The sequence below is a fragment of the Aaosphaeria arxii genome, assembly GCF_010015735.1.
Source record: "Aaosphaeria arxii CBS 175.79 unplaced genomic scaffold BU24scaffold_6, whole genome shotgun sequence".
Taxonomy (NCBI): domain Eukaryota; kingdom Fungi; phylum Ascomycota; class Dothideomycetes; order Pleosporales; genus Aaosphaeria; species Aaosphaeria arxii.
Window position 1 is genome coordinate 20,838 of NW_022983479.1, and position 25,837 is coordinate 46,674.

Here is a 25,837-nt window from a genome sequence, read left to right on the forward strand (position 1 = left end):
ACACTAGCAGGCGTATAGCCCGACGTGCCTACCCTCTGCTACCAAGGTACGTACCTAAGGTATGTACATTCTCCTTATCGTTACCATAGCTTCTCTTAGCCCCACCACCACCACCATCCCAACGTCATCAACGCAGAAATCACGAGTTACAAGGCAACAAATACTTGTACGATTACACCTACACTTATGACCAAATTCGTCCCTTGTTTACCGACTCCACATCATCCCAACGTTTAATAATGCCTAAGAAACAATTCGCAAAGACGAAAGGCCAATTCGAAAACGGCGCTTGGCAATGTACATACGCCCATCTCATCTCATCTTATCTCATCTTCTTGCTCTCTTTAAAAAAAAGTCTTCCCTTGATAGTCAATAGTTCAGCCTACTGACTCAATTCTTCTTCTAGGCAATTGCATTCCACGTCTCCCCGCAGTTCGCTTCCAATCTAACAAAGGCAAGCCTGAGAACAAGGGCCGCTGGTGTAAGGCCTACAACACCTGCATTGACATACCCACAACTCTGACCGTTGCTCCAGTTTATACGTGTCAGAAGGGACCAAGTGACCAGACCAAATGCGACTTTTTCTTGTGGCAAGAAGATGCACAGCCTCGAGAGCTAGCTGCGCTACGAAACAACTCCCGTACAGAACCTGGCAGCACCGCCCACTCTCCAATCAAGAAGGAATCAAAAACAAGCCCACACCCTCCGTGTCCTGCTGATATCGACCAAAGTAGAAAACGACATAGGCAGAGTTTTGAGGAACCCAACAGTTATGGAGATGAGTTTGATTTTGACCGAGAAGACAACGCTGTCTACAACGACCTAGACCAAACACTGCTAGCCGCGGAAACACCTACAAAGGCCACAAGGACAACCCTTTTCACGACTCCACGACGGCGCCTCGACTTTGATCACACATCCACTTCACACATTATTTCAACTCCGCAAACAGGTCCTCGTATTTTCCGCGATCCATTCTCTACTCCTGGCTCCCGCTCTCCTGAGCTCGAGAGTGTTACCCAGGAGCCCACGCCCACCTCCTCATTTCGAGGGACGCCATCACGATCTCGCAACAAAGGTTCAAGCGGGTCAAAAGATCTTGCACAAAACGTCCTCGAATGGATTAAGATGGAAAATGTACATCTGAACAAAGATGCCGAAGCTAGCTTAATGAGAATACTCAATACACACGCAAAGATCGCTGAAGGCAACCGTAGAGGTCGTGACGTTTTGCGGCTGGAGCTCAAGGCAAAAGAAGCCAAGGTCGCAAGTCTTGAGAAGCATTTGGATACCTTAAAGGCAGAGCTTGAGGCAAATGAGGCCGCCAGGCGATTTCAGCAATGGCAAGATGAGCAAGGTACTGATTGACCGATTGACATCCAGAGTAGGATTCCATGGACATCTACGCATACCAAGGCGTTTCTTACGTGGCAATACCGCAGTTGACTTATGTAATGCTGTTATGGCATGTGGAAATTTTAATTTCTCTATTGCCTTGTATGATCCCATTGATACGCTTGAAATCACTCAGGTAGGGAGACTTGTGGCATCTGCCTTGCACTCTGCTAGGTGATTTTGCAATACCCACCGTAGACTGTGTTCATATCAAGTCCCTCCAGGCTCCAGGCCATGCTTCCGTCGAAACAGGGGGTTGATCATGACTTTTCATTAGATCTTAGTATAGTAATTCATGAACAGTGGAGGTGAAATGAGGCCTTGAAAGATAGATAACCACAAGACTATGACAAGTATGTATGCGACTGCTAAATCATGATAGATATTGCAACAACACATGCATGAGGCGAAGCCCAATAACACACGGTAAACCCTGTACTTCGTTTTATTCACCTTGTGCGAGATGTATCATTGAATAAATAGGTATCCTTGCAAACGAAACGGCTCTAGCGATTTGCGCTACTCGTGCAATCGACGCCAGCGCAACATATCGTTTATAGATAAAACCAACAGTTTAGCCTAGGTCCATACGTGTCCTACGTCTATAGTCGTAAGCAATCTCTACAGCTTCGCCTTAGACACATAATTTTACCCTCTGGGTAGTAAAGTTGCTACCCAATTTGCGTGATTGGCCATAGCCGAAGTTCCGTCGGATCTAATATATCAATTACCACTTATGTCCAAGCACATATATCCAGTCCCTGGGATTTAAAAGCCTTCATATTGCGATCATACCACAGTATTGCACGAGACCCCTGCGCTGATATGAGCCAGAAGTTGCCCGACGAATAAACATCATAAAGATGAAGATTCCCACGCATAGGTACTGATCAGATACTATCATATTCAAGTTGGTCTCTACTGATTCCAAGTGTTAGTACGGGTGGGGAATGCCCATGTATGCACCAACAAGTTTCAACACCTCCCAAGTTTGGTCGACTTATATTCCATAACCTCCCTCCTCACCATATCCGCTTCATTGGGCGACATTACTGGGATCTCGGGACCTTTGTTTTCACCTCTTAAGGCAAGTAGAACCCTACGAGACATCTTAGGCTACTGTTGGTGTCGGATCACCCGAGACCGCCGCCATTTACCTGCGTTGGTGTTGCTACCTTAAGCAGGCAGAAACACGACAAATTGTCATTCTTAGACCCTAAGCTATAAATCATCGACAATGTTACAGAGATCTGGACTCGACAAATATTGCGAGAAATGCAGCATGAATGTCAATGAAGTCACCATGGCAGCTGGACTTCCAGATTCGACAAAGAATAATGATGGTAATGGACATGGTTCTACGAAATCGAGCATAACATCCGCCCCTCTTCACGGAAGCTTCTTCGGCATTGACAGCAGTCGTAGCCAAATGCTTCAGAAAGCTACTTTTACCATCGAGGGGATGACCTGCAGCTCATGTGTTAGCTGCATCACTCATGCTGTTGGGAGTCTATCCTGGATCAAATCCGTGAACGTCAACCTTCTGACGAGCAGCGGGACGGTCGTGTTCGAAGACAAATCTCGACTTGATGAAATCATAGAAAAGATTGAAGACGCCGGTTTCGACGCTTACTTGGACACGATAACTGAATTACCAACTACAGCAGAAAAGACATCCGAAATGTGCGCTGTCGATGAATGGAGAGCAGTGTTCACGATGACATCCACGCCTGGCAGTGCAAGTGTGGCCGATCTGGGTCAGGCTCTCGATGAGAATAGCTGGATTAGAAGCGTTGACGTCGACGTATTGTCAAACACTGCCTATGTCGCTTTCACTGGTAGAGAGAATCTACGAAGGATCGAATATATTATCGAGCAAGCAGGCTATAATGCTACCATCGACACGGTCATACATGAAACAGTGACTCAGGGGCACCATGAGCGACTTCTAAGTGTTGCCGTTGCCGGAATGTCCTGTCATCACTGCCCAATACGCATCGTCAGAGCACTCACAACACAACACGAACATGGCTTCAAAGTGAAGGTTGTTCGAGATCCGCCATTTTCCAAAGAGCAACCTATTATAACGCTTCGATATAGACCAAGTCCACCTTTTTTCACTGCTCGGCATATTCTCACCAGGATCACGACCCTAGACCAAGCATTGCAACCAAGCATATATCATCATCCAACAATCGAGGAGAGGGCCCAGAAGATGCATAGTCGCGAACGAAAACGCATCTTGCTTAGACTGCTTCTCACAATCATAGTGGGGATTCCGTCTTTTACTCTGGGAATTGTATTCATGAGCTTAATCGACGCCCAACACCCCATTCGCAAATATTTTATGCAGCCTATGTGGATAGGAAATGCTTCCAGGCTCTCTTGGGCTCTGTTCTTCCTTGCGACTCCGGTTTATTTTTTCGCGGCGGATATTTTTCACCGGAAAGCACTAAAGGAAATATATACCTTATGGCGGGCCAGTAGCCGGACTCACATGTTACGCCGATTTTATAGGTTCGGCAGCATGAACATGCTGATATCGTTGGGAACTACGATAGCTTATTTCGCTTCTGTTGCCGAACTAGCATTGGCCGCTGCTAAAAAAACATCTGGGAGCATGTCTGACTCCTACTTCGACGCCGTCGTCTTTCTGACAATGTTTCTGTTGATAGGAAGATATCTCGAAGCGCATAGCAAGGCCAAGACCGGTGACGCAGTTATTTCGCTTGGGAGACTTCGGCCAACTGAGGCTGTTCTAGTTATTCCAGGTGGCAGCGATCAAACAATTGCAACAAATGTTCTTGAGACAGGTGACATTATTAGAGTCCCGCATGGAGCATCGCCACCATTTGACGGAATGATCATCCATGGAATGGCCGTCTTCGATGAGGCCAGTTTGACCGGCGAATCTCGCCTGGTCCCTAAAGAACCTGGCGACATGGTCTACTCTGGCACGATCAACAAAGGGCAATCTGTTGAGATCAGATTAACAACTATTTCGGGAACGTCCATGCTCGATCAAATTATCAATGCCGTTCGGGAAGGCCAGACTAAGCGTGCACCGGTCGAGAGGATAGCCGATGCGATAACAGGTCATTTTGTACCATTGGTAGTATTGGTAGCCATTGGAACGTGGGTAACTTGGGTTTCCCTCGGAACGAGCGGCATAATTCCTAGCGACTGGAAGAATAGCGGTTCAGAAAGCTGGGCTTTATGGTCTCTTCGTTTTGCCATAGCGGTATTCGTAATTGCCTGTCCATGCGGCATTGGACTGGCGGCCCCAACGGCCTTGTTTGTCGGAGGTGGACTCGCTGCAAATCATGGTATTCTCGTGAAAGGGGGCGGACAAGCTTTTCAAGAGGCTAGTAGATTGGATCACATCGTGTTTGACAAGACAGGTACACTTACCCTAGGTTGCGAGCATGCGGTAGCAGACTGCACCTTTATTGATACGAGAAATCGAGACCAGATCCTGGGCATGATCAGTGGGCTAGAACAGAACAGCAGCCACCCAATCGCCAGAGCAATTGTGTCGTATTGTGATTGCCATGAATCTCCTAAGCTGGACTTCCAGGATGTCGAAGAGATCCCTGGAAAGGGTCTGAAAGGAGCTCTCACGATCAACGAGGTCGAATGGGGAATCATTGTTGGGAGCGAAGCGCACATGTCTGATTACAACGTTGCTATACCCTCCACTGAATTGGATAGGCTCCAGTGGTGGAAACGCAGTGGCAAGTCAGTTGCTTTGGTTGCCATGCAATCTTTTGACACCATCGGCTCGGAAAATGAGAGGGAGACAGCAGCATGGAGCCTAATCGCCGCATTTGCCATTGCCGACGTCATTCGCCCCGAGGTTTGTGGAGTGATTCGGGACTTACAGACACGAGGTATCGATGTTTGGATGCTGTCAGGTGATAACGTTGTTACTGCATGTGCAGTGGGTATCCAGGTCGGCATCCCCCCCGATAACATCATTGCTGGTGTACTGCCTGATCAGAAAGCCGACAAGATCCGGCATCTCCAAAGAACACACCCTAGCACGAAAAGATCGAAATTGCTGAGAAATATATTCCGACTCAAAGTCAGTGGCAATAGTAAGAGGACTAAAAGAGCGATTGTAGCTATGGTTGGAGATGGCATCAACGATTCAGTTGCCTTGAGCGCGGCAGACGTTTCCATCGCAATCGGGTCTGGGTCCGACATCGCCATTTCATCCTCCTCTTTTGTTCTCATCAATTCGAATCTTGGTGCACTTCTTACTCTGCTCGACCTTTCTCGTGTTGTCCTTCGGCGCGTATATCTGAATTTTATGTGGGCCGGCATTTATAACATCATTGCAATGCCCGTTGCAGCTGGTGTTTTGTATCCAATTACCACAGGTACTACCCAGGGAATGAATATGCACCACAATGGTGTAGCAATGGAAGCCGGACTCGGTATGGGGGCTACAGGCGAAAAACATATACGACTAGATCCTGTATGGGCGGCTCTTGCGATGGCTCTGAGTAGTGTCAGTGTAGTATTGAGCAGCTTGGCCTTGCGCTCAAATATTCCTGGGTTAGGATTCAGAGCGAGAAAGGCAGGGGCGGCGTGAGATAGCTGGATCGGAAGTGCATGATTAGACTTCTAGCTGCCGCATAACGTGGTAACTGTTTTCTTAGATCAGACATTCAATGATGAGATACCTTCGGTGTTGTTCCATCCTGGAACACATATGTTACAGCATGCTGGACTTTCCAGTCAGTTACTATTGACTGATCGCCTAGCTGCATAATTTTTTTTGGTTATTGTACCAGATAAAGCAATTGCTTTAGAAAGAGCGCACCTGAATGTCCAGAGTTCGTCGTAGTATGTGACTCGACTACTATTTTATAGTTCCCAATTCTGGTACTTGGTAAAAGCTATATGAATAAAGCCAGGTCCTAGCGTCGCATGTCTTCTTCCCAAGTCTCGGAGATCAACATTGTAGATAATCCTAGAACATGGCTGGGACATAGGAATCTTTTCAACGTCACCGTCACGGTATTTTACTTCTGTACGGTAGCTAAGTCCTGATAGCTAAGTCCTAATGCCTAAGTCTCAATGGTTAAGTGAATCCTTTGGCGCGTGGAAAATAGGCGCGGGATAAGAAGATCATGTATTATTCTAAGGTCTCTCGCAGGCTCTGAGTTCACTCTAGAAAATTCAGCAAACTGCGTGAGTCCGTAGGATGAAAAACGCATTGGCTCACTTTCATTCCGAATACGTTGTAGAATAGTACCAGGGCAATTAGTCATGATTCTAAACTGTTCTTAGAGACACTTGATAGACAACTTTGAACAATGCGCAGCATCGGTTATCGCTATTGTCACCGTACTCTATAGTGCCCGATGTTTTTCCCATTTAGGCGGTAAGCACAGAGTGGTCAGAGTCTACTCAAAGATGACATTGGGTTTGCTTGAATATCAAATTCTGGACCAATACCCACAATGACTCCTTTCCACTGTAATTTCCTGTCCAGATCTCACTAGTGAAAGAAAAGTCATGTACCCGCCGCAGACTTTGGTTTTATCGTTTGGCAAAGAGAACCTCGCCATCACAATGAACGTGGCCGAGCTACTCTTTACATAGCCTGTACTTAATCGATTCTGCTAATCAACATTGGTGACCCGTTCCTCAATGCCAGGTGGTTCGGCATTACAATGCAGTTGTGGTGATGTTTGTTGTACCAGTGGCATACAGCTGTGAGCCCGGGCCCTTTGTTACATTCGCGTACCTTGCAAGACTGGTCGGGGCGGGTCGAGTGGACGGTGTAACATAACTCGTAGAGCGGTTGGTGTCACATTTCAGGGAGCCAACTTGCACAGGATTCGTTGCAATTAGTGCTGGGCTATCAAAGGTGAAGCGAGCGGATCCAACTTCCTCGCCCTTTTCATCTTTGAAGGCGATGCATGAGATGGTGTGGATGTTGGCTCCGGCGGCAGATATTATTTTCAGTCCACACAGAGATGGAAGATCTATGGGTGCATTGTCAATAGTTGCATTCAAATTTCGGCGGAGGGATAAGTTATCCGGAGAGTGAGGTTTACATACTTCGAACTTCGAGCTTGTCTGTTCTAACTATCAATGTTTCGAGACGAGTCTTCTGCTGAATGCAGGGCGTTTCTTCCAATGTGACGGTTGCGGAAATCGAGTCTGAGACGAAAGCTCCCAGAATTGCAATCGCCGTTATGTGGATCATTACGATTGTAATGGTAGGTATGAAGAACGTCAAAAAATAACAGATTAGCTAGACGGTGAGCGTTGGGGTACGAAGTGTGACCCAAAGTGATACCACAGAGCAGCTTGTCGAAGGGGTTGGTGTTAATCTAGTCGCCAACAAAAAGGCACTGTAACTATGGGACGGAGGTTTACGTCTGCCTACCCATATGTATGTTGCTCCTTGGTAGACGATGAATTAATATTCGCTACTGGAGAAATCTGGTAAATATTTGGTGGAGTTCGTCAGATGTCGTGGAACACGACTGTCGGGTTGCTGGAGGCGACGGCGACTGTGCATCATCAACAAGTCATGGCAAGTGCAAACTTCAGACGGTGAGTATGTGCTCCGTCTTGCGCAGTATTGTTATTGTTGTTGTTGTTGTTGTTGCTGTTGTTGCTATTATTATTGTAGATTAGCTCCACCGCAATGCAACATTCCAATGATTTACACTATACTATATACAATGAGACCCGCGATTGGGAGTGTTGAAGTGTACAGCTTTCACATTCCTCTTCGACATGGCATTCTGCATGGCTTAGAAAGGCGGGAACTTTCAGGTGTAGAGTTCTTCATCGTCCTGCGTAGCACTGCCAAAACCACCCTCCGCAATGTCGATGCTGCTCTTGCCCTTGTCATGGTTGACGCTTGCTTTACCCTTCCCCTTGCTTCCACTTCCACTTCCATTCTCATTGCCATTTAATTCGAGATGATCCGTGCGAATGACGTAGTCATCCCCATCACCAGCGCCATTCTCCTGCATGCCCACTTGCAAAGAGCTCTGTGTACGAGCCATCGTGGTAATGCCATTTTGATCTTCCTTCTTGCCCGCACCTTCAAACGTTCTTCGTACTCGCTCATAATGTGAAATCTCGTCCGCACTGACACTAGGAACAAGTTCTTTGTTGGCCTCCACGAAGTCTTCTTCAGTAACTAACACTCCCGTATCCTCCTCTGTCGCCAGATGATCAAAGAAATATGCCGTTGAGATCTGCTGGGCATTGGTAGCATTGTACGCCTTCACCTTTTGGTCGACTGCTCGTGCCTGTCGCGTTATAGCTTTCAACATGGCGTCAGAGCAGAGTGCATACATGTCTGCACCAGTGTAAGTAAAAGGAAGGTTCGATGCCACACGCTTCAGTGACAGCTGGGGATGCATCGTGAATCTAGTTCATGGTCAGCTTCTGCCTAGTGCGCAAAGGGGTATGCGAGACTCACTTTCTCGTCAGGGCTTCAAGGATAGTCTGCTGCTTGTCGTGCGTATCCGAAACTCCCAAATAGAGCATTTTGTCAAATCTGCCGGGCCGCAGCAAGGCTTGATCCAACAGATCTGGTCGATTGGTTGCTCCAATGACAAACACACCACCGCCCCCTTCTCCACCATCACTCATGCCGTCGAGTTCGGCTAGGAGCTGACTCACAATTCGGTCCATAACACCTCCGCTGTCGCCTTGATTTCCACGCTTGGGTGCCACGGAATCCAATTCATCAAAAAACACGGCACATGGGCGGGCATCTCTCGCGCGTTGGAACACGCGACGAACGTTGGCCTCGGATTCACCGATATACATGTTAAGCAATTCTGGACCCTTGACACTGAAGAAGTTGAGCGAAAATTCGGTGGCGATGGCTTTCGCGAGCAGTGTCTTTCCGGTACCAGGTGGGCCATAGAACAGAATGCCGCTGCGCTTTTTCATCCCCTTTGCAAATAGCTCCGGACGCGCCAGCGGTAACTGTATGGTTTCCATTACAGCATCCTTTACATGCGTGAGCCCACCAACATCTGACCAACTGACGTTGGGGATCTTTGGTGCTCCTATAGAATCGGCGAAATTCTTTCGAGCGGCCTCTACGGCTGCATCGAAGTCCGGTTTGGTGAGACTGTTGGTGAACGAGCCTCCTGCGAGCTCAATGTCTTTGGTGGTCACTGGTTCTGCGGAACTCAACGTCTGAGTTGCTAACGTCGCGAGTGCTTCAAGACGGGTTGACTTTGCCACCACGGCCCGGTCGACCACATCTACAAGGTCTCCTGCCACCAGAGCCGCAGTCTTGACGGCGACATTGGCAAGGTCGACCTCGGGAGATAGTCGCAATCCCGCATCATCAACAATGCTTCGCAGAATGCCTTCGCGTTCGCCTTCGTCGGGAGCATTCATCTCGATCTCATGTGTGAAGATTCCCCTTACTCCTTCAGAGACCTTATCCACTTCGGTAGTCGTCGCGATTAGGACTCTGGAGTCGGCTAGAATATCTTTCAAAGCTGCATTCATGCGATCTGCATCGAGAGCATCGATATGTTTGATCAATAAAGCTGTAAATTCTGCACCACATGAAAGTGCACGCTCGGCCCGAGCTTTCAAAAAGCCTTCAGTTTTCACATCACCACCTCCAGAACCTCCCTCAGTGAGGATGTCGAAGGCGTCAATCGGAAAGACGTGAAGCCCCAAATCTTCACAAGCCTTCTCCGCCACAGAGGACTTGCCGATACCGCGCTGTGTGGAAGTAATAAGAACGGCAATTGGCGGAAGTCTAAGGTGAATAGCCCGCGGGCTGGTGGCTACAGAAATGAGCTCTCGAAGCCTCCGACGCAGTGCAGATATGTATGGTCGTGGAGTCTCGTCCAGTATTGATGCCCTGGGGCTCAAAGCCACTGGGGGTCGTTTTGCTCCAAGATAGTATTGCCAAGTACTGCTCAATGATGCGGGAGTACGGCTTTGCTCACTTCCATTCATCTCCATCTTTGTGCTAGTAGCGTCTACGACCACGACACCACCCCACGGATCCAAGTCACGTATCTCACCAGAATCAACAACGGTCGATGCAACTGCATTGCCAATTTTGAACCATGACACTCTGTGGGCCTTTCTGAAACCCGACGCCAAGTGGTTGTCAATTTCACCATCAAGCTGATTTGGCTCTGCGAGCAGCTCATCGCCTCCCACGTCGTCCTCAGTTGTCGTTGCCTGAAAAGTCGCGCGGCCGAGGGTTTCATCTATTGATATGCCAATTAAATCGCCTGTCTTGACAATTCGTCGCTTCTGCTCAAAGTATTCCTTCAGCGCAGCGAACAGACTCGGTTGGAGCACGCGATCTGAGGATAACGGAGTGGAAAGCTTTAGCAATGTAACCTCCTTTGCCAGTGGCGGTAAAGCAGTACTAGCGAGGCGAGGCTTGTGGATGACATTTCTTGGTAAGTGTGTTGGGGCTGGAGGGGCTAAAGGAGTAATGCGAAGATGTGAAGGATTTCCCAGATTTGCTAGAGTGATTGGTGATAGATACGCTTGAGAGGCTATATTGCTGGCTGCAAAGCCGGAAAAGCTCGGTCGGCGTTCGAAATCGGCGTTCTTGACAACAGGATATCGCGGCACCTTTTTAATCATGCTCTCTGGCAGCCCGAAAAGTTTGGCTGGGCGCCACTCTGGCTGGTCCTCATTCACTCCGCCAAACGCACCGAGGGCCCAGAGAGGGTTCTGGGATGGTTCCGGTGCAACTTCGATCCTCACCCAGTCACCCGAGAAGCACCCAACTTTGACAAGAGTATTGGTATCCACAAACACTCGGGTTTCACTATCATCCTCACGTGCTGGCTTGGGATACAACATCTCATTGTCGATGGCCTGAAGCAATCCTTGGGCTTTGAAAACGCGGCCCTTGGACGGAGCGCCTCCGCGTGTCGTCGTGGCTGTGAAACTTGAGAACACTGAACCTGGTGTAGCTATGCCGTTGGTAAGGAAATTACCAGGACGAGGTGTTGCGGAACTGAACGCTGACAGTACGCCAGATGATTGAGGCGGCAGTAATGGAGCGTTCAGAGAGATTATGTCCTCCGAATCGTCCGAAAGATCCCCTGCATCTGAGCCCGACATGTCGGAGTCTAAATTATCGGTCGACTCTCCGTCGGGAGGCGTGTTGTTTTGTGAGGAGCCCCGTTCCTCGGCGGCAGAATAGAATTGCTCGTTGGATGTGTCCTCACCTTCCTCCTCGCCGTAGCCACTCGATATGGATGGCTGTCTCGAAGATGGGAGAATCCGAATCGGCTTGATGCCGCGATGTGATTGGAGGATCACAATTCTAGTAGTAGGCAACAGTAGGCCTTGTGCGACTGGCTCACATGCTGTTATCCTCGCTGGCGGAGGGGGTACGTGTGTGATTGGGTGGGCCGGTAAGGGGAGATGTAACATGTCGCCCGTATGGACTATGAACGGCGATTTGAGAGCGTCTCGTACGGCCTTGCTCCATACAATGTCTTTGTTAGTTTGCTCAGCTGTATGCGTATCTCTGGAATTGCCATTGGTCTTCAGTAACCGATCTCTGGAGATCTTGTTTATGCCATTGAGCCGACTACCATCGAAACCACCACCGAACTTCGCATGAACCTCGTCTAACTTTCGCAATTCTTCAGTGTCAAGCGTGACAAAGACGGTGTCTAGCCCGATGGGTACGACACTAAAGATACGAATTTCGATTGGGGTATCTCGTCGGGGGGTCTTGGTCGGTGCAACGGTTTGAAGTATGTGAATGAAAGATTGCAGGCCTTGCATCGAAGGTGAGATTCGGAGAGAAGAGTGCGGTCGATTTGTAGAGCCATCAGCTCTATCAGGAGCTCGAGCGGGTAGGATGGTCCACGAAGCGCTTGTAGGTGCAACGGAACAGCTCGGGAGCCATGGGGTTATTGCGACGTGATAGATGGTCTGTTGATTAATACCAATACTGCCGGCATCTAGACGGTTTGTTAGAGGCGCAAGCAAAGCAAAGCAAGCATGTGGAAAGACATGACCGACCTGGGAATAGATTCTGGATAAGGTCTTCTGACAAGGTGCCCACACCATCCTTGATGCGATCGTCAAGTAGTAGGTGCGCCGAAATGGCAGAGCGATCTACTCTTCTCCTCCCGCGGTGCCTCTTGCGCGAGTGGGTGATTTCATTTAGAGTGTCAGACATAGGTGTGAAAGGACTGGAGGGAGAAGTGTAGCCAAAGCAGAGAGGAAATATGAACAAGGTAGGAAGAATGCGGCTCTACGACGCGTTGCTAAGGCGAGTTATTCATGTGACAAGCAGCAGTGTATACCTAGGTAAGTGGATAGGTAGTAACAAAGCAAAGTACAGCAAGTGTCCAAGTCAACAATAATACATGATGAATCCAATGCGGTTGCTGAGCGGAACTAATTGCCAAGCGTCCGAACCTCGGCAAATGGCCATGATGATTGACGGGTAAGGTACCACGCCACGGTACGTACCTGACTCGTAGGTACGGCAAAGTTGATTGAACATCCAGAGTAATAACTCTGGACAGGGGAATAAGTTATCTACATTTCCTCGATGATACAATAATTCACCATAGTACAGCATGTATGAACCGTACTCCGGACATCTTCCGTATAAATGCATGCATGGGGGATTTATGCCGTGCCATTTGGGCTTCCCTTGTCATCTTCTCTTTGCTATGGGGTAGGAAAGCTAAACTACGAGTACAAGATGAATGGATACATTGATAGGTGGAGAGTATTTGTACTTAGAACTGGTTGCACGGAAGATGCCCTGCATAGATAGATACTAGGGTCATATCTCTTCACCATCACTCAAGGCCAGGCCCCATGTCGTAGTTCGAGAATGCATTTTCATTATTTCTAGATTTCTACAATTACCATCATGACAAAGTTGAGTGGCGTGGGTGGGTGGTCGATTGATCGTCGCCCCGAGGTGCGGCAATCGAGACAGGGACATGGCAGGGTAGGGCAAAGGCAAAGCGGCAAAATTAATGGGAAGGATAGATAAGTTGGCACATTGGCTAAGTAATCAGATACATACTCGTACTATAAGCGCTCACAGCGCGTTTATGCTTACTTTACCCGCTTGGGTACATAGAGTGCCAAAAAATTGTTGAGCAGGGCCAATGGTACGAGGTGGATTCATGGTGTTAGCGAATGCCTCTGATGTCATTACTCGTACGTTGCGGCCCTGTCGATACTGCTATCATGTGTACTCGTTGTTGTGCTGATCTTTCAGCCACGCATAGGATCGCTATCACGTTCTTTGAAGTACTTGATGTATGTGGTAAATGCCCAAGTCTCATGAATTTACCAAGGCACAGCGCACGGTATCTTTTCCCCCTTCTTTTTCCACATCGTCGTTATGATCTTGCACCTCAGCCGCCCCATCCACTATCATTTCAGCACAGAGAGCTCTCCCTTTACTGAAGTACCTAACGAACGGCTTCCGTTGAGTTCAAGCAATGCCCAGTGCTGAAGCAGTTCATGCGCTCATGGAGAAGGTCGGTGATGCTGGAGAGAAAACCAAGTCGAAAACAAAAGCTGCCATTGATTTCTCCCATCAATCCGAGCGCCTTGGTCAATATGTGCCAGGTCAAGAAGATGAGACCACAGGGTCAACGCAAGCCGTCGAGGCAAACTTTGTCACGCCCCAAGATCCCGTCATTCAGACCATGGATGGGGGCCGACTGCCTGCAGTGCCCGTCGAAGAGGCAATCAAGCTCAACAAGCTTAGAGACGTAGTCGACAAACGTGACCCTTCCCAGCGCAAAGAAATTAAGGCCACCACGCGTGAGTCAAGAGATGGAACCAAACATGGGGCAGCACATTCCGGTGAACATGTCACCAAGGAAGACGATGGGATCGATGCTCCACTTCGAGATGCCAAACCTCCCTCAAGGACGAATCCGCTGTTTCCCCCCATGCCTTTGTATGGACCTCCAACCCCGCTCAGACGAATACATTGCTGGACTTTTCGTGTCTCATCAGCAGTATTATCTTTTCTCTTCTTAGTCGTCATCATTCTTGGCGCCGCATTTACCAGCATCCCGCTTGCAGCTAAACATGTCTGGTTTCGGATCACATTACGTGACCCTAATTCACGCAGGCCGTTCTTCAAAGAGGAGAAAACACGACGTAAGGCTAGGCGGATAGCTGACAAGGCGTGGGCTTCGGGTACAAATGTTGGCTTTGGCGACGATGTTGAATGCGACTCAGACGTAAAAGGACTCGACGACTTCGCTCCTCTAGAAGGAGGACCCGACCCGGTTACCTGCGATGTCCGGTATTATGCTCGTCGTGTAGGGCTTGATTGCGAAATCTTCGAAGTGCAGACGGAAGATGGTTTTATCATTGAGCTCTGGCATCTCTACAACCCAAAGAGGTACCAGAGGACGAATCCATCCCAACGCATGCCCCATGGCCCAGACAACTTTCAAGATCATGCGTGCCATGTACCTGCAGCGGATGACCAGTCAGGCGAGAAAAGATATCCTGTTCTCATGATTCACGGCTTGCTTCAGTCAGCGGGTGCTTTCTGCACAAACGATGATGACAGCCTCGCTTTCTTCCTGGCCAAATCTGGGTATGATGTGTGGCTCGGAAGCAATCGCTGCGGCTTTCATCCAAAGCATAGCATGCTAAAGTATAGCGACCCTCGGATGTGGGCTTGGAATATTCGTCAAATGGGGGTCATGGACCTCCCAGCCCTAATCTCACGCGTTATATCAGAGACTGGATTTCATAAAATTGGCCTCATCGCACATAGCCAAGGTACAACACAAACTCTAGTTGCATTGGCTAAAGAGCAACGTCCCGAGATTGGAGAGAAGATTAGTGTCTTTTGCGCTTTGGCTCCAGCGGCATATGCAGGCCCATTGATCGGGAAGATATACTTTAAATTCATGAGGATAATCAGTCCCGCGATGTTTAGAGCAATTTTCGGCATCCATGCTTTTATTCCCTTTATGATGACCATGCATTCGCTCCTGCCTTCCCGACTGTACGGAGCGATGGGATATCGTGTCTTCTCGTTCTTGTTCAACTGGACAGATGACCGATGGGAGCAGGATTTGCGAGATCGAATGTTTCAGTTCGCCCCTGTGTATGTTTCTGCGGAATCCATGCGTTGGTGGCTTGGAAGAGAATGCTTTGCAAATCACAAATGTATCCTTGCCACTCGGGAAGAGAACACGATAGAGGACCGAGAAGATGAACAGGATGACCAGCGACTCGACTATTCGAGCGACGAATCTGGTAGCGATGGCGAGGCCAACTCCACTAGCACGCCACAATCACCATCTGACAGACAACGTGCTGACTTCCACCATCATAAAAAAGATCGCTCACGCTTTGCGTGGTATGGGCCCGGGACCCCTCCCTTTGCGCTGTGGGTTTGCGGTGCCGACGATCTGGTTGATGGTCGTAGGCTCCTTCGCCGCTTTGAACGCAACCGCGAACCACATGTTGATGTTGTGCATTCAAAAGTTATTGAAGGTTATGAACATTTAGATGTCATTTGGGCGATGGATGCTATAGAAAAAGTGGGAAAGGAGATACGAGAAGTCATATGGAGGACTGCGCCCGAATCAGCACGACGCGTTTGCAAAATACCGCGGGGTTGCCAAGATATTGTAGACTTTTACAAGCGAACGGAAGAGAGAGAACAAGGCACTAGAGAAGTCGATACGACAGCTGGTGAGTGGAGTAGTAAGGGCGCACAGCAGGTTTCTGGTGGAGGCGGAGAGGGGCATCGCGATCTCGAGGCAGAGGTGGCGAAGGGGGAAAAGATGCGGTTGTGATGTTAGGTTAGGAAATTCGCGGTCAGGTGAAACGGTTCCACGAGTGTTAAAGTTTTCCCAATTGTTCCACCGTTCTTTATGCCGCAAGTAGGGGTTCAGAATGCCTATCAGCTATCCACGGTAGAAAAATCTTTAGAGTATGTCTTTAATTATCTCACAAGTGAGAAAGAACTTGATGGGATTCTCCGTGTCGGAATGATCTGCCTTTTAGACATTCGTGTTGGAAGTGGCATGAGTCGATAGGAATTGATTATGCGTTTAATGGGGGGTTTGCCCAGCTTCCCCCGTTCGCAGAGTACAGAGGGTTGCAGCCCTTTGTACATGTATTCTTATTGAATACTACGAGTACCAAATGTATTGGGTTAGTGACCGCAAGCTAGAAACTCAAGCTTCTGTGAGCACCCATGAACCTAATGAGCTAAATCTACACAATGCAATAACAAATACGGCATGGCATTCTGCACCTGGCAGAACACAGCTATCGATGCCAACGCCCGGCCGATAGTCAATTCACACTGACTGTGCTTCCATATTTCCATTCGAGCTAGTATGTTCCATTTTGACGTCGTCCCTAGTTTCCAATACTTCGGGTTTCCATTTCACAAGTAGTTTCTTCGCCTTTGGCTTGGCTCGATCATCTGTGACCAGTCAGCTAATGTATCTTTAGTCGAGTGAAAAAGCTTACTGGTATACCACATCTCCTCCAGGACCTGTATGCATATTTTTCTCGCTGGCGGTTTGAACATGTAGATGTACTGCAGGACCATGATTGAAAGATCAATGCGTTCGGGATCTTCTGCCATCTTCTTCATTCGCTGTAGTATTTCTTTGTCCAGCTCCGGAATCTCTGACATAAGTCGTAAAAGGCCTTTATCACTCCCCTCAACAAAAGGGACTATGCCATCCAGTACCCGCAAAACGCACCGTTTATAGTGGCTGTTGGGGTTCAACTCGTCGACCGTAGTGCCGTTAACTGATTCCCTGGCATCGAGCCGCGTAGCGTCGGCCTGAATGCGATCGTTATACCATTCCTCAGTCAACCAGTTGACAGCAACATCGATGCGTTTCCGCCAATCATACATGATGTAAGTGTAAATGGCTTCTCGAATTGTATCACTGAGCGATTGACGCCCCTTTTTCGCATCATGATATTCGGATTTGATAAGTTGATTTGCATCCAAAAGACCACCCCGTGCTCGTGTGGCAAGACGAGATAGAATTGTGACCCAAGCGTCGCGGTCGTAAGTATTCGCTGCAAGGCGATTGAAGCCGTTCTTCGTCCCCTTCGCCTTGGAAGCTACTTCTTCGGTAGCGGATATGAGTCCCAATAATCGCCGTACCGTCATGTCGCCATAATTGTATGCTTCTTCTCTAGTAAGGGGTGGCGCTTCGGGGAGCCTGTAGGGCGCCAGTGATGCTTCCGGGACACGATCTCTAACAATATTTTCTGGAGGGGCACCATCCAAACGATTGGTGAGCTGTTCCGCATCTTCAGGTTCGAAATCAGGTTCGAAATCAGGCTCGTATTCCTCCTCATCATCGACCGATACTGGGTAGGTTGGCTGGACAGGCAGTGCGGTACGAATGGAGTCTTTGCTAAGATCGAGATAGCGTGAACGGACAATCTGGAAGAAGGCTGGTCAGCACAAGACAAACAACAAACAGGAAGGTGTGCCAAGCTACGGAAAGTCTCCAGTATTTCAGACCATGCACACTGATCGCAGTGAGCACAGCGGATGAGGCTATACGTACATTGATGGCATTACCCAACTTCGTTTCGTCAATTGATCGAAGGACAAGAAGCACAATTTTCAACAACTGTTCTGGATCCTTGAAGGCTTGTACATCAAAATTTGCTGTGTTGCTGTCTGCATCTATTGTGTATAGCTGGCGGTAACTGACGGGACCGGGCGGCAGACGAGGTATCGAGGCTGGCGTGATGGAAGCATTTGCGCCCACCCGTTGCCTCTTGGCCGGATCCAATCCATCTGTTGGCTCAGCTGGAGCAGGTCTCTTGCGATTGGCCTCATCAAAAACATCGAGGCGCATTCGATGCATTCGCTCTAGATACTGTTGTATTCGGCCATTGAAAGCACCCTCTGGGTTTCTGTTCCAACATTAGCCCAGTTTCCGATAACAGAAAGGAGGTGTTTTTTGCCTTTTGATCACGTTTATTAGCAAAGCGCGCGTTGTCCGCTCCATTGATCGCATTACGACTTTATTCCTCGGCGTCATCGGTGAATTCGCAAGTTTGAGGGGGTTGAAGTTGAGGACACTGGCCAAAACTTTGTTCGCAACAACAGGGCGACGTTGTATAAGCATCCCCAAACTATTGAGGGTCGCAGTAACAAGTAGAGCATCACTGTCCTTCATTAGATACATTGTTGTGTCGATTAACGATCTAGCTAACCTGTGATCGCCGTGTATAATGTCTAGAAGTCTGTCTAGAAGTCCGGACGCTTCAGCCTCTAGGTTTGCGTACGGGATGAGTGCATGATCGCGTGGGACAAGAGCAAGAGATATATCATTCTGTTCAGGGCGCTATCGCAGAGTTAGTGATCCGTTAGTATTTCATGGTCGGAAGATTATTTACTCTGGGGTCCGCGACCATTCCTGGTGTCTGAGCAAGAATGATCTGTTGGACGAATTTGACGCAACAGATGCGTACGCCGGGAGGCGCTGAATCCATTCGACGCAGAATGTTGGACTTCACTGCGAGCATGATCTGCCAATGCTGCGTATCGTTGGGATGGAATATACTATGCACAGATCCAAGAGTGAGACTAAATTCAACACACTTCCCTGTATTGCGATACGGCAAGATAAAAGCAACGGGGCTAATTCTTCTTGGTACCAGAGATGTCCTTGATGACAATTCTGCAGCAGTATACTCGAGGGAACTCTAGACTTACATATGCCGATAGACCAGTGGATATATGCTCGCTGATGCCTGGATTGAGCTCTTAATCACTCCCGTATCCTTCACCTCTAGCAGGTCCTTCAGGATGGGGAGTACAGACAGGCTGACGCTTTCCTTGTCGTGCGATGACCAAGTAGGGGCTGCGAAGGCCTCTGCTAGGAAATCGGCACCCCATCGTTGAATTTCAAGATCGGAATTTGTGACAGCGGAGGTTATTATAGGAAGCACGCCAGGGAGGATGGTATTGTAGTATTTTCCTTCTCCAAGAGCTAGCGCGCGCGCGGACTCTAGTTGGGATAGATTCATGGTGGTGATGGCAGTCGTGGAGGTCCGCAGGAGGTAGACTGGACGAGTGTATCAATTCAGATACAAGTGTTGACTGTTGGCACGCGCCGCGTATAGTGAGGCTCGTATGCGCGATGAAGCCCGGTTGGCTGTTCGACCAAGACCATCCGCCATCAACAAACAATCACTCAATATATGCTTGCGCACAATGGAGGGGAGGACCTAAAATGAGCAGATTAAGTCGGTATCTTTGTAGGCGTTTCCAGGTGGCTATGGGGACGGGTAGGTAGGTAAGGTAGGTGGTTTGGTGAAGCTGCTACCAGAGCCTCCATGTTCAATGAGTGTGTACATGGGAAGGCTAACTCGCCAAGACAGGTTGAAGTCCGTGCGGGCTTTCTCCACATTTATTCATTGTTGCCCGCCTTCACCTCAGATGATTTCTGGCCATCGATACCATATCAACATTTTGCGCTCTTGCACCGACAACATGGTATAGTGAGTGGATTCAGACTGTTCAAATCACTTATCTCTGTTTCGAGTTTCCTGATCAATGACAGTCGCCCGTTTCAATCGACGTACTACGATGCGCAGATGAGAGCCTCGCCTGCTCTGCTACGAGCGCGAGCACCATATCTGATTAAAAACACCATCACTGGTACCGCCATATTCGCCACTGCCATAGGCATCTGTACGCAATGGAGAAACTACCATCGTTTTCGATAACATTTACTAACATCTAGTTGATGCCTACACTATTCACGTCATCTCGCAAGATGAATTCGACGACGTTATTGTCCCCGATAAACCCATACATCGCACCGACGCACAGAGCGTCGTGGAAAGGGCTCGACAGGCATCGGATGCTCGCAAGCATCAGGAGTCTTAACCGGAGCGACATGGGGGCGTCATGGGCCTGTAACAATTTGTACAATCATTAACCTGCATTGGGAGGAGTATACTGAAGATTCATTTGTTTCGCATGACTATCACGCACTGCAACACGAATGAAATTTCTACCATGTGATGTGGTCGTGATTCAATGGTGAATGTATATCCTGCGGGAATGTCTAAAACCCTTGGGACTCTTTCTATCTCGACTTTAGAGACGCGAGGATTCGTTCCTTACTACCGGAGTTATCTGCCAGCCAAAATTCTGATCGCACTGTTAGCGACGGCACAAGATATGTCGAGTCATGGAGAACCTACAGGCTTCTCTACTTCCGAACTCTTGATTATCACATTCACAACCACGGGTACTTTGGCGTGAAAGCCGGCAATGACGGCTCTGTGAAGCTCCTCAGGAGTGCGCACGAAAAAACCCATCCCACCAACTGCTTCCGCCAGCTGATCATACTTTACTTCCCAGCTCAAGGCATGGCTTCTCAACCCCGCTTCGCCTTTTGCGCTTTTGTCGCGACGGTAACTCCAATCGTCAGCCGACCTGGAGCCACTGAAGTATATACCGCTATTATTGATGACAATAATCAGCACGTCCATGGAAAGGCGTGCCATGGTCTCAATCTCCATAGCGCTGAAGCCAAACGCACTATCTCCTTCAATGGCAATTATCTTCTTCCGGCCATACGGACCTGAAGAGGCTTGAGGATGGACGGAATTATATGCTTCATGAGCTGCAATAGCATATCCCAGGCCGACCCCCATTGTTGCATATGATCCTGCATCTAAACGCAATCTAGGAAACTCTACCGGGAAAACGGACCTTGCGAAATCCATGGTGTTGCTGCCCTCTGCTATGTATACTATGCCACCCGCCTGGGGAGGAGATATTGAGTGCAACGTTGTCCTGATTAATTCAAATGCTTGCGAGTAGGTGAGCGGAGCAGATGGGTTTGAGGCCGCTCGAGCAGCAGCAGCTTCGTTTCTTGCTTTTGATTCCGTTATCTTGGCCATGAAGTCCGAACTCGTGGACTTGTACTGCCAGCCAGCGAATTGCCGAATCAGCTGGGCCACCACAATTCTGACATCACCCAGGATGGCTTCACCCGCGTTTGCGGCATTGCGACCAATCTCCTCTGGTGAAATGTCAACTTGGAGAAATCGTACCTTAGGATTCCATTTTGGTGGTGCTCCGTAATGGAAGATCCAATTGAGTCGCGCGCCTAGTATCAGTACTACATCTGCCATCTTTAGGGCCATAGAACGGGCTGAAGCAACATTCTGAGGATGTGAATCCGGGACGACCCCCTTACCCATCGGACTGGGCAAAAATGGTAGTTTTGTTCTTTCGATCAATGTTCGAATCACTTCCTCTGCACGCGCATACGCAGCTCCTTTTCCGATTAAAACAAGTGGTGCTTTCGCAGTCTGTATCAAACCTACGATCTTCTGTAGCTGTACTTCCTGAGCCGCCCCTGAGGGCGGTTTCGTCACCTCTAGTGTTCCGTCAATATCGTCAATCGACTCCAGCGGTTCCATTATGACATTTGCAGGGAGATCGACGAAGCCCACCCCGGGACGCCCATACCAGCAACGGCGATACGCTTCGGCGATGGTGTTAGGCACGTACGAAGCGCTCGAGGGCCGCAGAGCGGATTTACTATGGGGCGTAAGTAGACTTATAGAGTCCAGCTCCTGGAATGCGCCCCGGGATATGAGATGAGTTTCAGCAGAGCCGCCCAGCAAGAGCAAGGGGAAGTTATTCTCGGAAGCGTTACCGACCTGTGCATGTGCTCAGCCTTGCTTGACATTTTTGGTGCGGTGCTAGGAGGCGATCGAACGGTCATTCGCGCAAAGCGAAACCATTCCCAACGTCGTGGCATGCTGACTTACACCAGCTATTGCGTGTAGAATGCCTGGTCCGCCCACTACCAGGCACACGCCGGGTCTCCCTGTGAGATAACCATACGCTGTAGCCGCATAACTAGCAGCCTGCTCATTACGAAATCCAATGAAGCGAATGCCAAGGTCGATAGCCTGCTCAGCAATGTCCGTGATGGGAACGCCGACAACTCCGAAGATGACAGACACTTGAAGATCTTTCAATGTCTTGGCAATGATATATGCTCCTGTAACGTTGGGTTGCTCCATTTTGGGCGTGAAGGGTATGTACCTAGGTAGAGTATGCCAGGTGACTATGCCAAAGAAGAACACGAAGAGAAATCTCAAGAAACCCTCATGGCGAGAGAAATGATGGGTTGTCGTTCGATTTACTATATAGAAGCTGACGGGAAAGATTATACATTAATGTTAGGAGGCGTAGGTATTGCGGTATCGAGCCGAGGTTGCTAGTATTTTGAGGAGATTCGAGATGAACCAGAGGGTAATACCAGATGTACTACGCAGAACACAGACGCAGGGCGAGTACACTATTGCATTGAAGCTATCTAATTGGCGTAAACTTGTGACGACTCAAACACAGAAAAGTGCTTGATTACCTAGATTAGGTAGAATTGGTGGAGGGAGCTCTTGATGTTCTGTTGTCCACGTGACAGAGCCGATGCTGATGTACAAGTACGGTGCACCCGTCCCGACGAAGGACTGTCGGGTCCGGAAAATCTCCGCCGCTAGGGAGACTAATACTAAGAAGACGTACTCAGGTGTTGGTGTTGAAATAAAGCTTGAGTCGCGGAAGGTATTCTCGGGATATCGATTGTGGGTATCATTGATGCTCATACTGGGTAATGATAATAGTTACTTGTAACTACAGTGAGGATGGGCCGTCTGACACCCTTTTCTCTCCCAATACCAACAGTAGGAGTGTTATCATCCGTGGGAAACTTGTAACGTTGATTCAATTCAGGAAAGGAGAAGATATGATTACTCGTAAGTACTCGCACCACGTAAGTGTACATAATAACGATCACAATGATGATGCAATACCCTCGTACCTAGGTACTCGTACATCGTACTCGTAGTAAATAAATGCAGACTTGTAGAATTGGCATGAATGGTTTTGGCTGTGGGGTCGGAGTAACCTGGCCTGGTGCGGGCGTTGGCGTAAGAGTTGGGACGTGCACACGGATTGCGGGGTCGCATGGTTGGATGAATGGCACGTGCTCTCCCGGCAGAATATATCGGCTTGGAGTGGTTTTATCTCCTCTCTAATTGGACCAGCAACTCCATACCTTCTCCTCGTAGACTTGCGAGTAGATGCTCCTCCAGATATCTAATCGCTTCTTCTAGTCTCCATCTACTTACCTGTCTTCGGATGAGGGTAGCTGGAGTCCGACTTATCCCCAGACCAAGCACTTAAGCATCCGATCCCTTTATTGGTATAAGAGACGACGCTGCTCGAATTGGCCCTTGCCTTCTCTACCACAGATATCTGCTACAGGTCTTTGTTTTGGGGGTGCCTTTTTTCTTCTAACTATCCCCGAAAGAATAGTTTTTAAAAGGAAATCACTACATCATGATCCTCTCCAGTTTGCTTTCTCCTTACGTTCTCCTCCTCCTCCCAGTCCTATACTATATTCTCCCTTACATTCGCAATTGGTCAATCCGAAGCATTCCTGCTCCCTTCCCCGCAGCATTCACAAACCTTTGGTTGTTGTGGCAGTGCCGGAAGGGTGTGAGGTATCTCTCCGTCGATGCCGCCCACAAGAAGTACGGCACATTGGTTAGGATCCAACCCAACCATGTGTCCATTGCGGATGCAGATGCCATCCCACATATCTATGGCCATGGCAATGGATTTTTGAAGAGGTAGGTACCACTATGCCTGCTTTGAATTACACCTTCGACGCGTCACCTTGCTCTCTTCTCCATCCCCCAAACAAACGAAGAATTATCGCGAGTCCTAACGTGAACCTATCTCAACAGCGAGTACTATGACGCATTCGTATCGATTCGTCGCGGCCTCTTCAACACTCGTGATCGCCATGAGCACACTCGCAAGCGCAAGACCGTGTCCCACACGTTCAGTGCCAAATCCGTTGGCCAATTTGAGCAATACATGCACCACAACCTCGAGGAGCTGCGCAAGCAATGGGACCTGCGAGCCGCTACCAAGAATGGCGGTTTCTATCAAATGGATGCCCTGAACTGGTTCAACTATCTCGCCTTCGACGTCATCGGCGATCTAGCCTTCGGTGCTCCGTTCGGCATGCTGAAAGAGGGACGGGACTTTGCAGAGGTTCGAGCTACACCCGATAGTGAGCCAACCTTCGCGCCTGCCATTGAGGTTCTAAATAGACGTGGCGAGGTATCTGGGTAGGTCAATTTCAGTTGGTTGTGTCTGTCTCATGGCCAGCTTCGCGGTCTCATAGTCAGTACTAACAGCTACAATGCAGAACGCTCGGCTGCCTCCCTCAACTCAAGCCCTATGCAAAATACCTGCCCGACCCATTCTTCTCCAACGGCATCAAGGCTGTCGAGAACCTTGCCGGAATTGCAGTTGCCCGCGTCAATGCCCGTCTCCAGAAACCGGATACCGACCGTGTCGATCTGCTCGCCCGACTGATGGAAGGCCGCGACGAGCGTGGCCAAAAGCTAGGTCGTGAGGAACTCACAGCGGAAGCGCTGACACAGCTCATTGCCGGAAGCGACACTACCTCCAACACCTCCTGTGCGCTGTTATATCACTGCCTCCAGCATCCGGAGGTGGTCCGAAAACTTCAAAGAGAATTGGATGAGGCCATTCCTGAGAAGGATGTGGTGCCAAACTTCGCGAGCGTCAGGGATCTCCCGTATCTCGATGCTGTCATCAAGGAGACGATGCGTATCCACTCGACCTCCTCGCTCGGCCTGCCCCGCGTCATCCCACCAGGCCCCGGTATTACGCTCAATGGCCACCACTTCCCACAAGGTGTCGTTTTGTCCGTACCCGCCTACACGATCCACCACTCCAAAGAGATCTGGGGCGAGGATGCCGACACATTCCGACCGGAACGCTGGGAGAAGTTGACCGAACAGCAAAAGGGAGCTTTCATTCCATTCAGCTACGGCCCAAGAGCGTGCGTGGGCCGGAACGTGGCTGAGATGGAGTTGGCACTCATTGTTTCCACTGTATTCAGGAGATATGAATTTGAGTTACGGCAAGGAGAGATGGAGACTAGGGAAGGTTTCTTGAGGAAGCCGCTTGGCCTTGAGGTGGGCATGAGGCTAAGGAAAGATTGAATTCCTCGCCACTGGTATCAATAGAGCGACTTGTATCATTATTTTGTTGCCAAATCGAGAATCCTGAAAATAGTCCATAAGTCGTAAACGGCCTTCAAAGGAGCTTGCGCATACGTATTTATCTACCTGCCTAACTACCTACAATACACCTATAGTAATGATCAATGTTAATCGTGCTGTGCCTGTGATAGTAGTTACTCGATTCATTTCTACATGTAATAGGGATTAGAAGTGTTTGGTTATAATCAACTATTATCGAATCGATTTCCATCAGCAAGTATCAATCAACTACCTCCTCAATCAACCTCAATCAACCTCCTCAATCAACCTCAATCAACCTCCTCAATCAACC

General features: G+C 48.9%; 9 protein-coding genes across 9 annotated transcripts; 5 read left to right on the forward strand and 4 right to left on the reverse strand.

Annotated features, from left to right (window-relative positions):
• The first annotated feature begins 221 nt into the window (after positions 1-221).
• On the forward strand, positions 222-1,818 carry BU24DRAFT_424077 (uncharacterized protein). Its single transcript, XM_033528414.1, has 3 exons — positions 222-297; positions 407-481; positions 536-1,818. Exons 1-3 carry the CDS (start codon positions 240-242, stop codon positions 1,366-1,368), a joined length of 966 nt encoding a protein of 321 aa, XP_033381431.1. The 5' UTR covers positions 222-239; the 3' UTR covers positions 1,369-1,818.
• Positions 1,819-2,218: 400 nt separating this feature from the next.
• Positions 2,219-6,079, forward strand: BU24DRAFT_372151 (copper-transporting P-type ATPase). Its single transcript, XM_033524495.1, has 2 exons — positions 2,219-2,278; positions 2,334-6,079. Exon 2 carries the CDS (start codon positions 2,633-2,635, stop codon positions 5,990-5,992), a length of 3,360 nt encoding a protein of 1,119 aa, XP_033381432.1. The 5' UTR covers positions 2,219-2,278; positions 2,334-2,632; the 3' UTR covers positions 5,993-6,079.
• Positions 6,080-7,074: 995 nt separating this feature from the next.
• Positions 7,075-7,632, reverse strand: BU24DRAFT_482817 (uncharacterized protein; the record flags this gene model as incomplete). Its single annotated transcript, XM_033533262.1, has 2 exons — positions 7,471-7,632; positions 7,075-7,394 (listed from the first exon to the last, which is right to left on the reverse strand). The coding sequence occupies exons 1-2, from the start codon at positions 7,616-7,618 to the stop codon at positions 7,075-7,077; spliced, it is 468 nt and encodes a 155-aa protein (XP_033381433.1). The 5' UTR covers positions 7,619-7,632.
• A 491-nt stretch (positions 7,633-8,123) lies between these two features.
• BU24DRAFT_229780 (AAA-domain-containing protein) lies at positions 8,124-12,665 on the reverse strand. The gene is made up of 3 exons (XM_033522158.1): positions 12,418-12,665; positions 8,855-12,356; positions 8,124-8,802 (listed from the first exon to the last, which is right to left on the reverse strand). Exons 1-3 carry the CDS (start codon positions 12,575-12,577, stop codon positions 8,193-8,195), a joined length of 4,272 nt encoding a protein of 1,423 aa, XP_033381434.1. The 5' UTR covers positions 12,578-12,665; the 3' UTR covers positions 8,124-8,192.
• Positions 12,666-13,475: 810 nt separating this feature from the next.
• BU24DRAFT_424081 (alpha/beta-hydrolase) lies at positions 13,476-16,469 on the forward strand. Its single transcript, XM_033528415.1, has one exon. It carries the CDS (start codon positions 13,869-13,871, stop codon positions 16,203-16,205), a length of 2,337 nt encoding a protein of 778 aa, XP_033381435.1. The 5' UTR covers positions 13,476-13,868; the 3' UTR covers positions 16,206-16,469.
• On the reverse strand, positions 16,360-19,723 carry BU24DRAFT_424082 (uncharacterized protein). Its single transcript, XM_033528416.1, has 7 exons — positions 19,118-19,723; positions 18,799-18,964; positions 18,616-18,746; positions 18,364-18,567; positions 17,958-18,312; positions 16,891-17,830; positions 16,360-16,843 (listed from the first exon to the last, which is right to left on the reverse strand). The coding sequence occupies exons 1-7, from the start codon at positions 19,429-19,431 to the stop codon at positions 16,716-16,718; spliced, it is 2,238 nt and encodes a 745-aa protein (XP_033381436.1). The 5' UTR covers positions 19,432-19,723; the 3' UTR covers positions 16,360-16,715.
• Positions 19,724-19,845: 122 nt separating this feature from the next.
• On the forward strand, positions 19,846-20,449 carry BU24DRAFT_229860 (uncharacterized protein). The gene is made up of 3 exons (XM_033522159.1): positions 19,846-19,905; positions 19,968-20,098; positions 20,151-20,449. The coding sequence occupies exons 1-3, from the start codon at positions 19,898-19,900 to the stop codon at positions 20,294-20,296; spliced, it is 285 nt and encodes a 94-aa protein (XP_033381437.1). The 5' UTR covers positions 19,846-19,897; the 3' UTR covers positions 20,297-20,449.
• On the reverse strand, positions 20,395-22,458 carry BU24DRAFT_482831 (uncharacterized protein; the record flags this gene model as incomplete). The annotated part of the gene is made up of 2 exons (XM_033533263.1): positions 20,395-22,089; positions 22,201-22,458. 2 exons carry the CDS (start codon positions 22,456-22,458, stop codon positions 20,602-20,604), a joined length of 1,746 nt encoding a protein of 581 aa, XP_033381438.1. The 3' UTR covers positions 20,395-20,601.
• Positions 22,459-23,482: 1,024 nt separating this feature from the next.
• BU24DRAFT_372161 (cytochrome P450) lies at positions 23,483-25,632 on the forward strand. The gene is made up of 3 exons (XM_033524496.1): positions 23,483-24,072; positions 24,190-24,579; positions 24,660-25,632. Exons 1-3 carry the CDS (start codon positions 23,780-23,782, stop codon positions 25,483-25,485), a joined length of 1,509 nt encoding a protein of 502 aa, XP_033381439.1. The 5' UTR covers positions 23,483-23,779; the 3' UTR covers positions 25,486-25,632.
• The last annotated feature ends 205 nt before the right edge of the window (positions 25,633-25,837 follow it).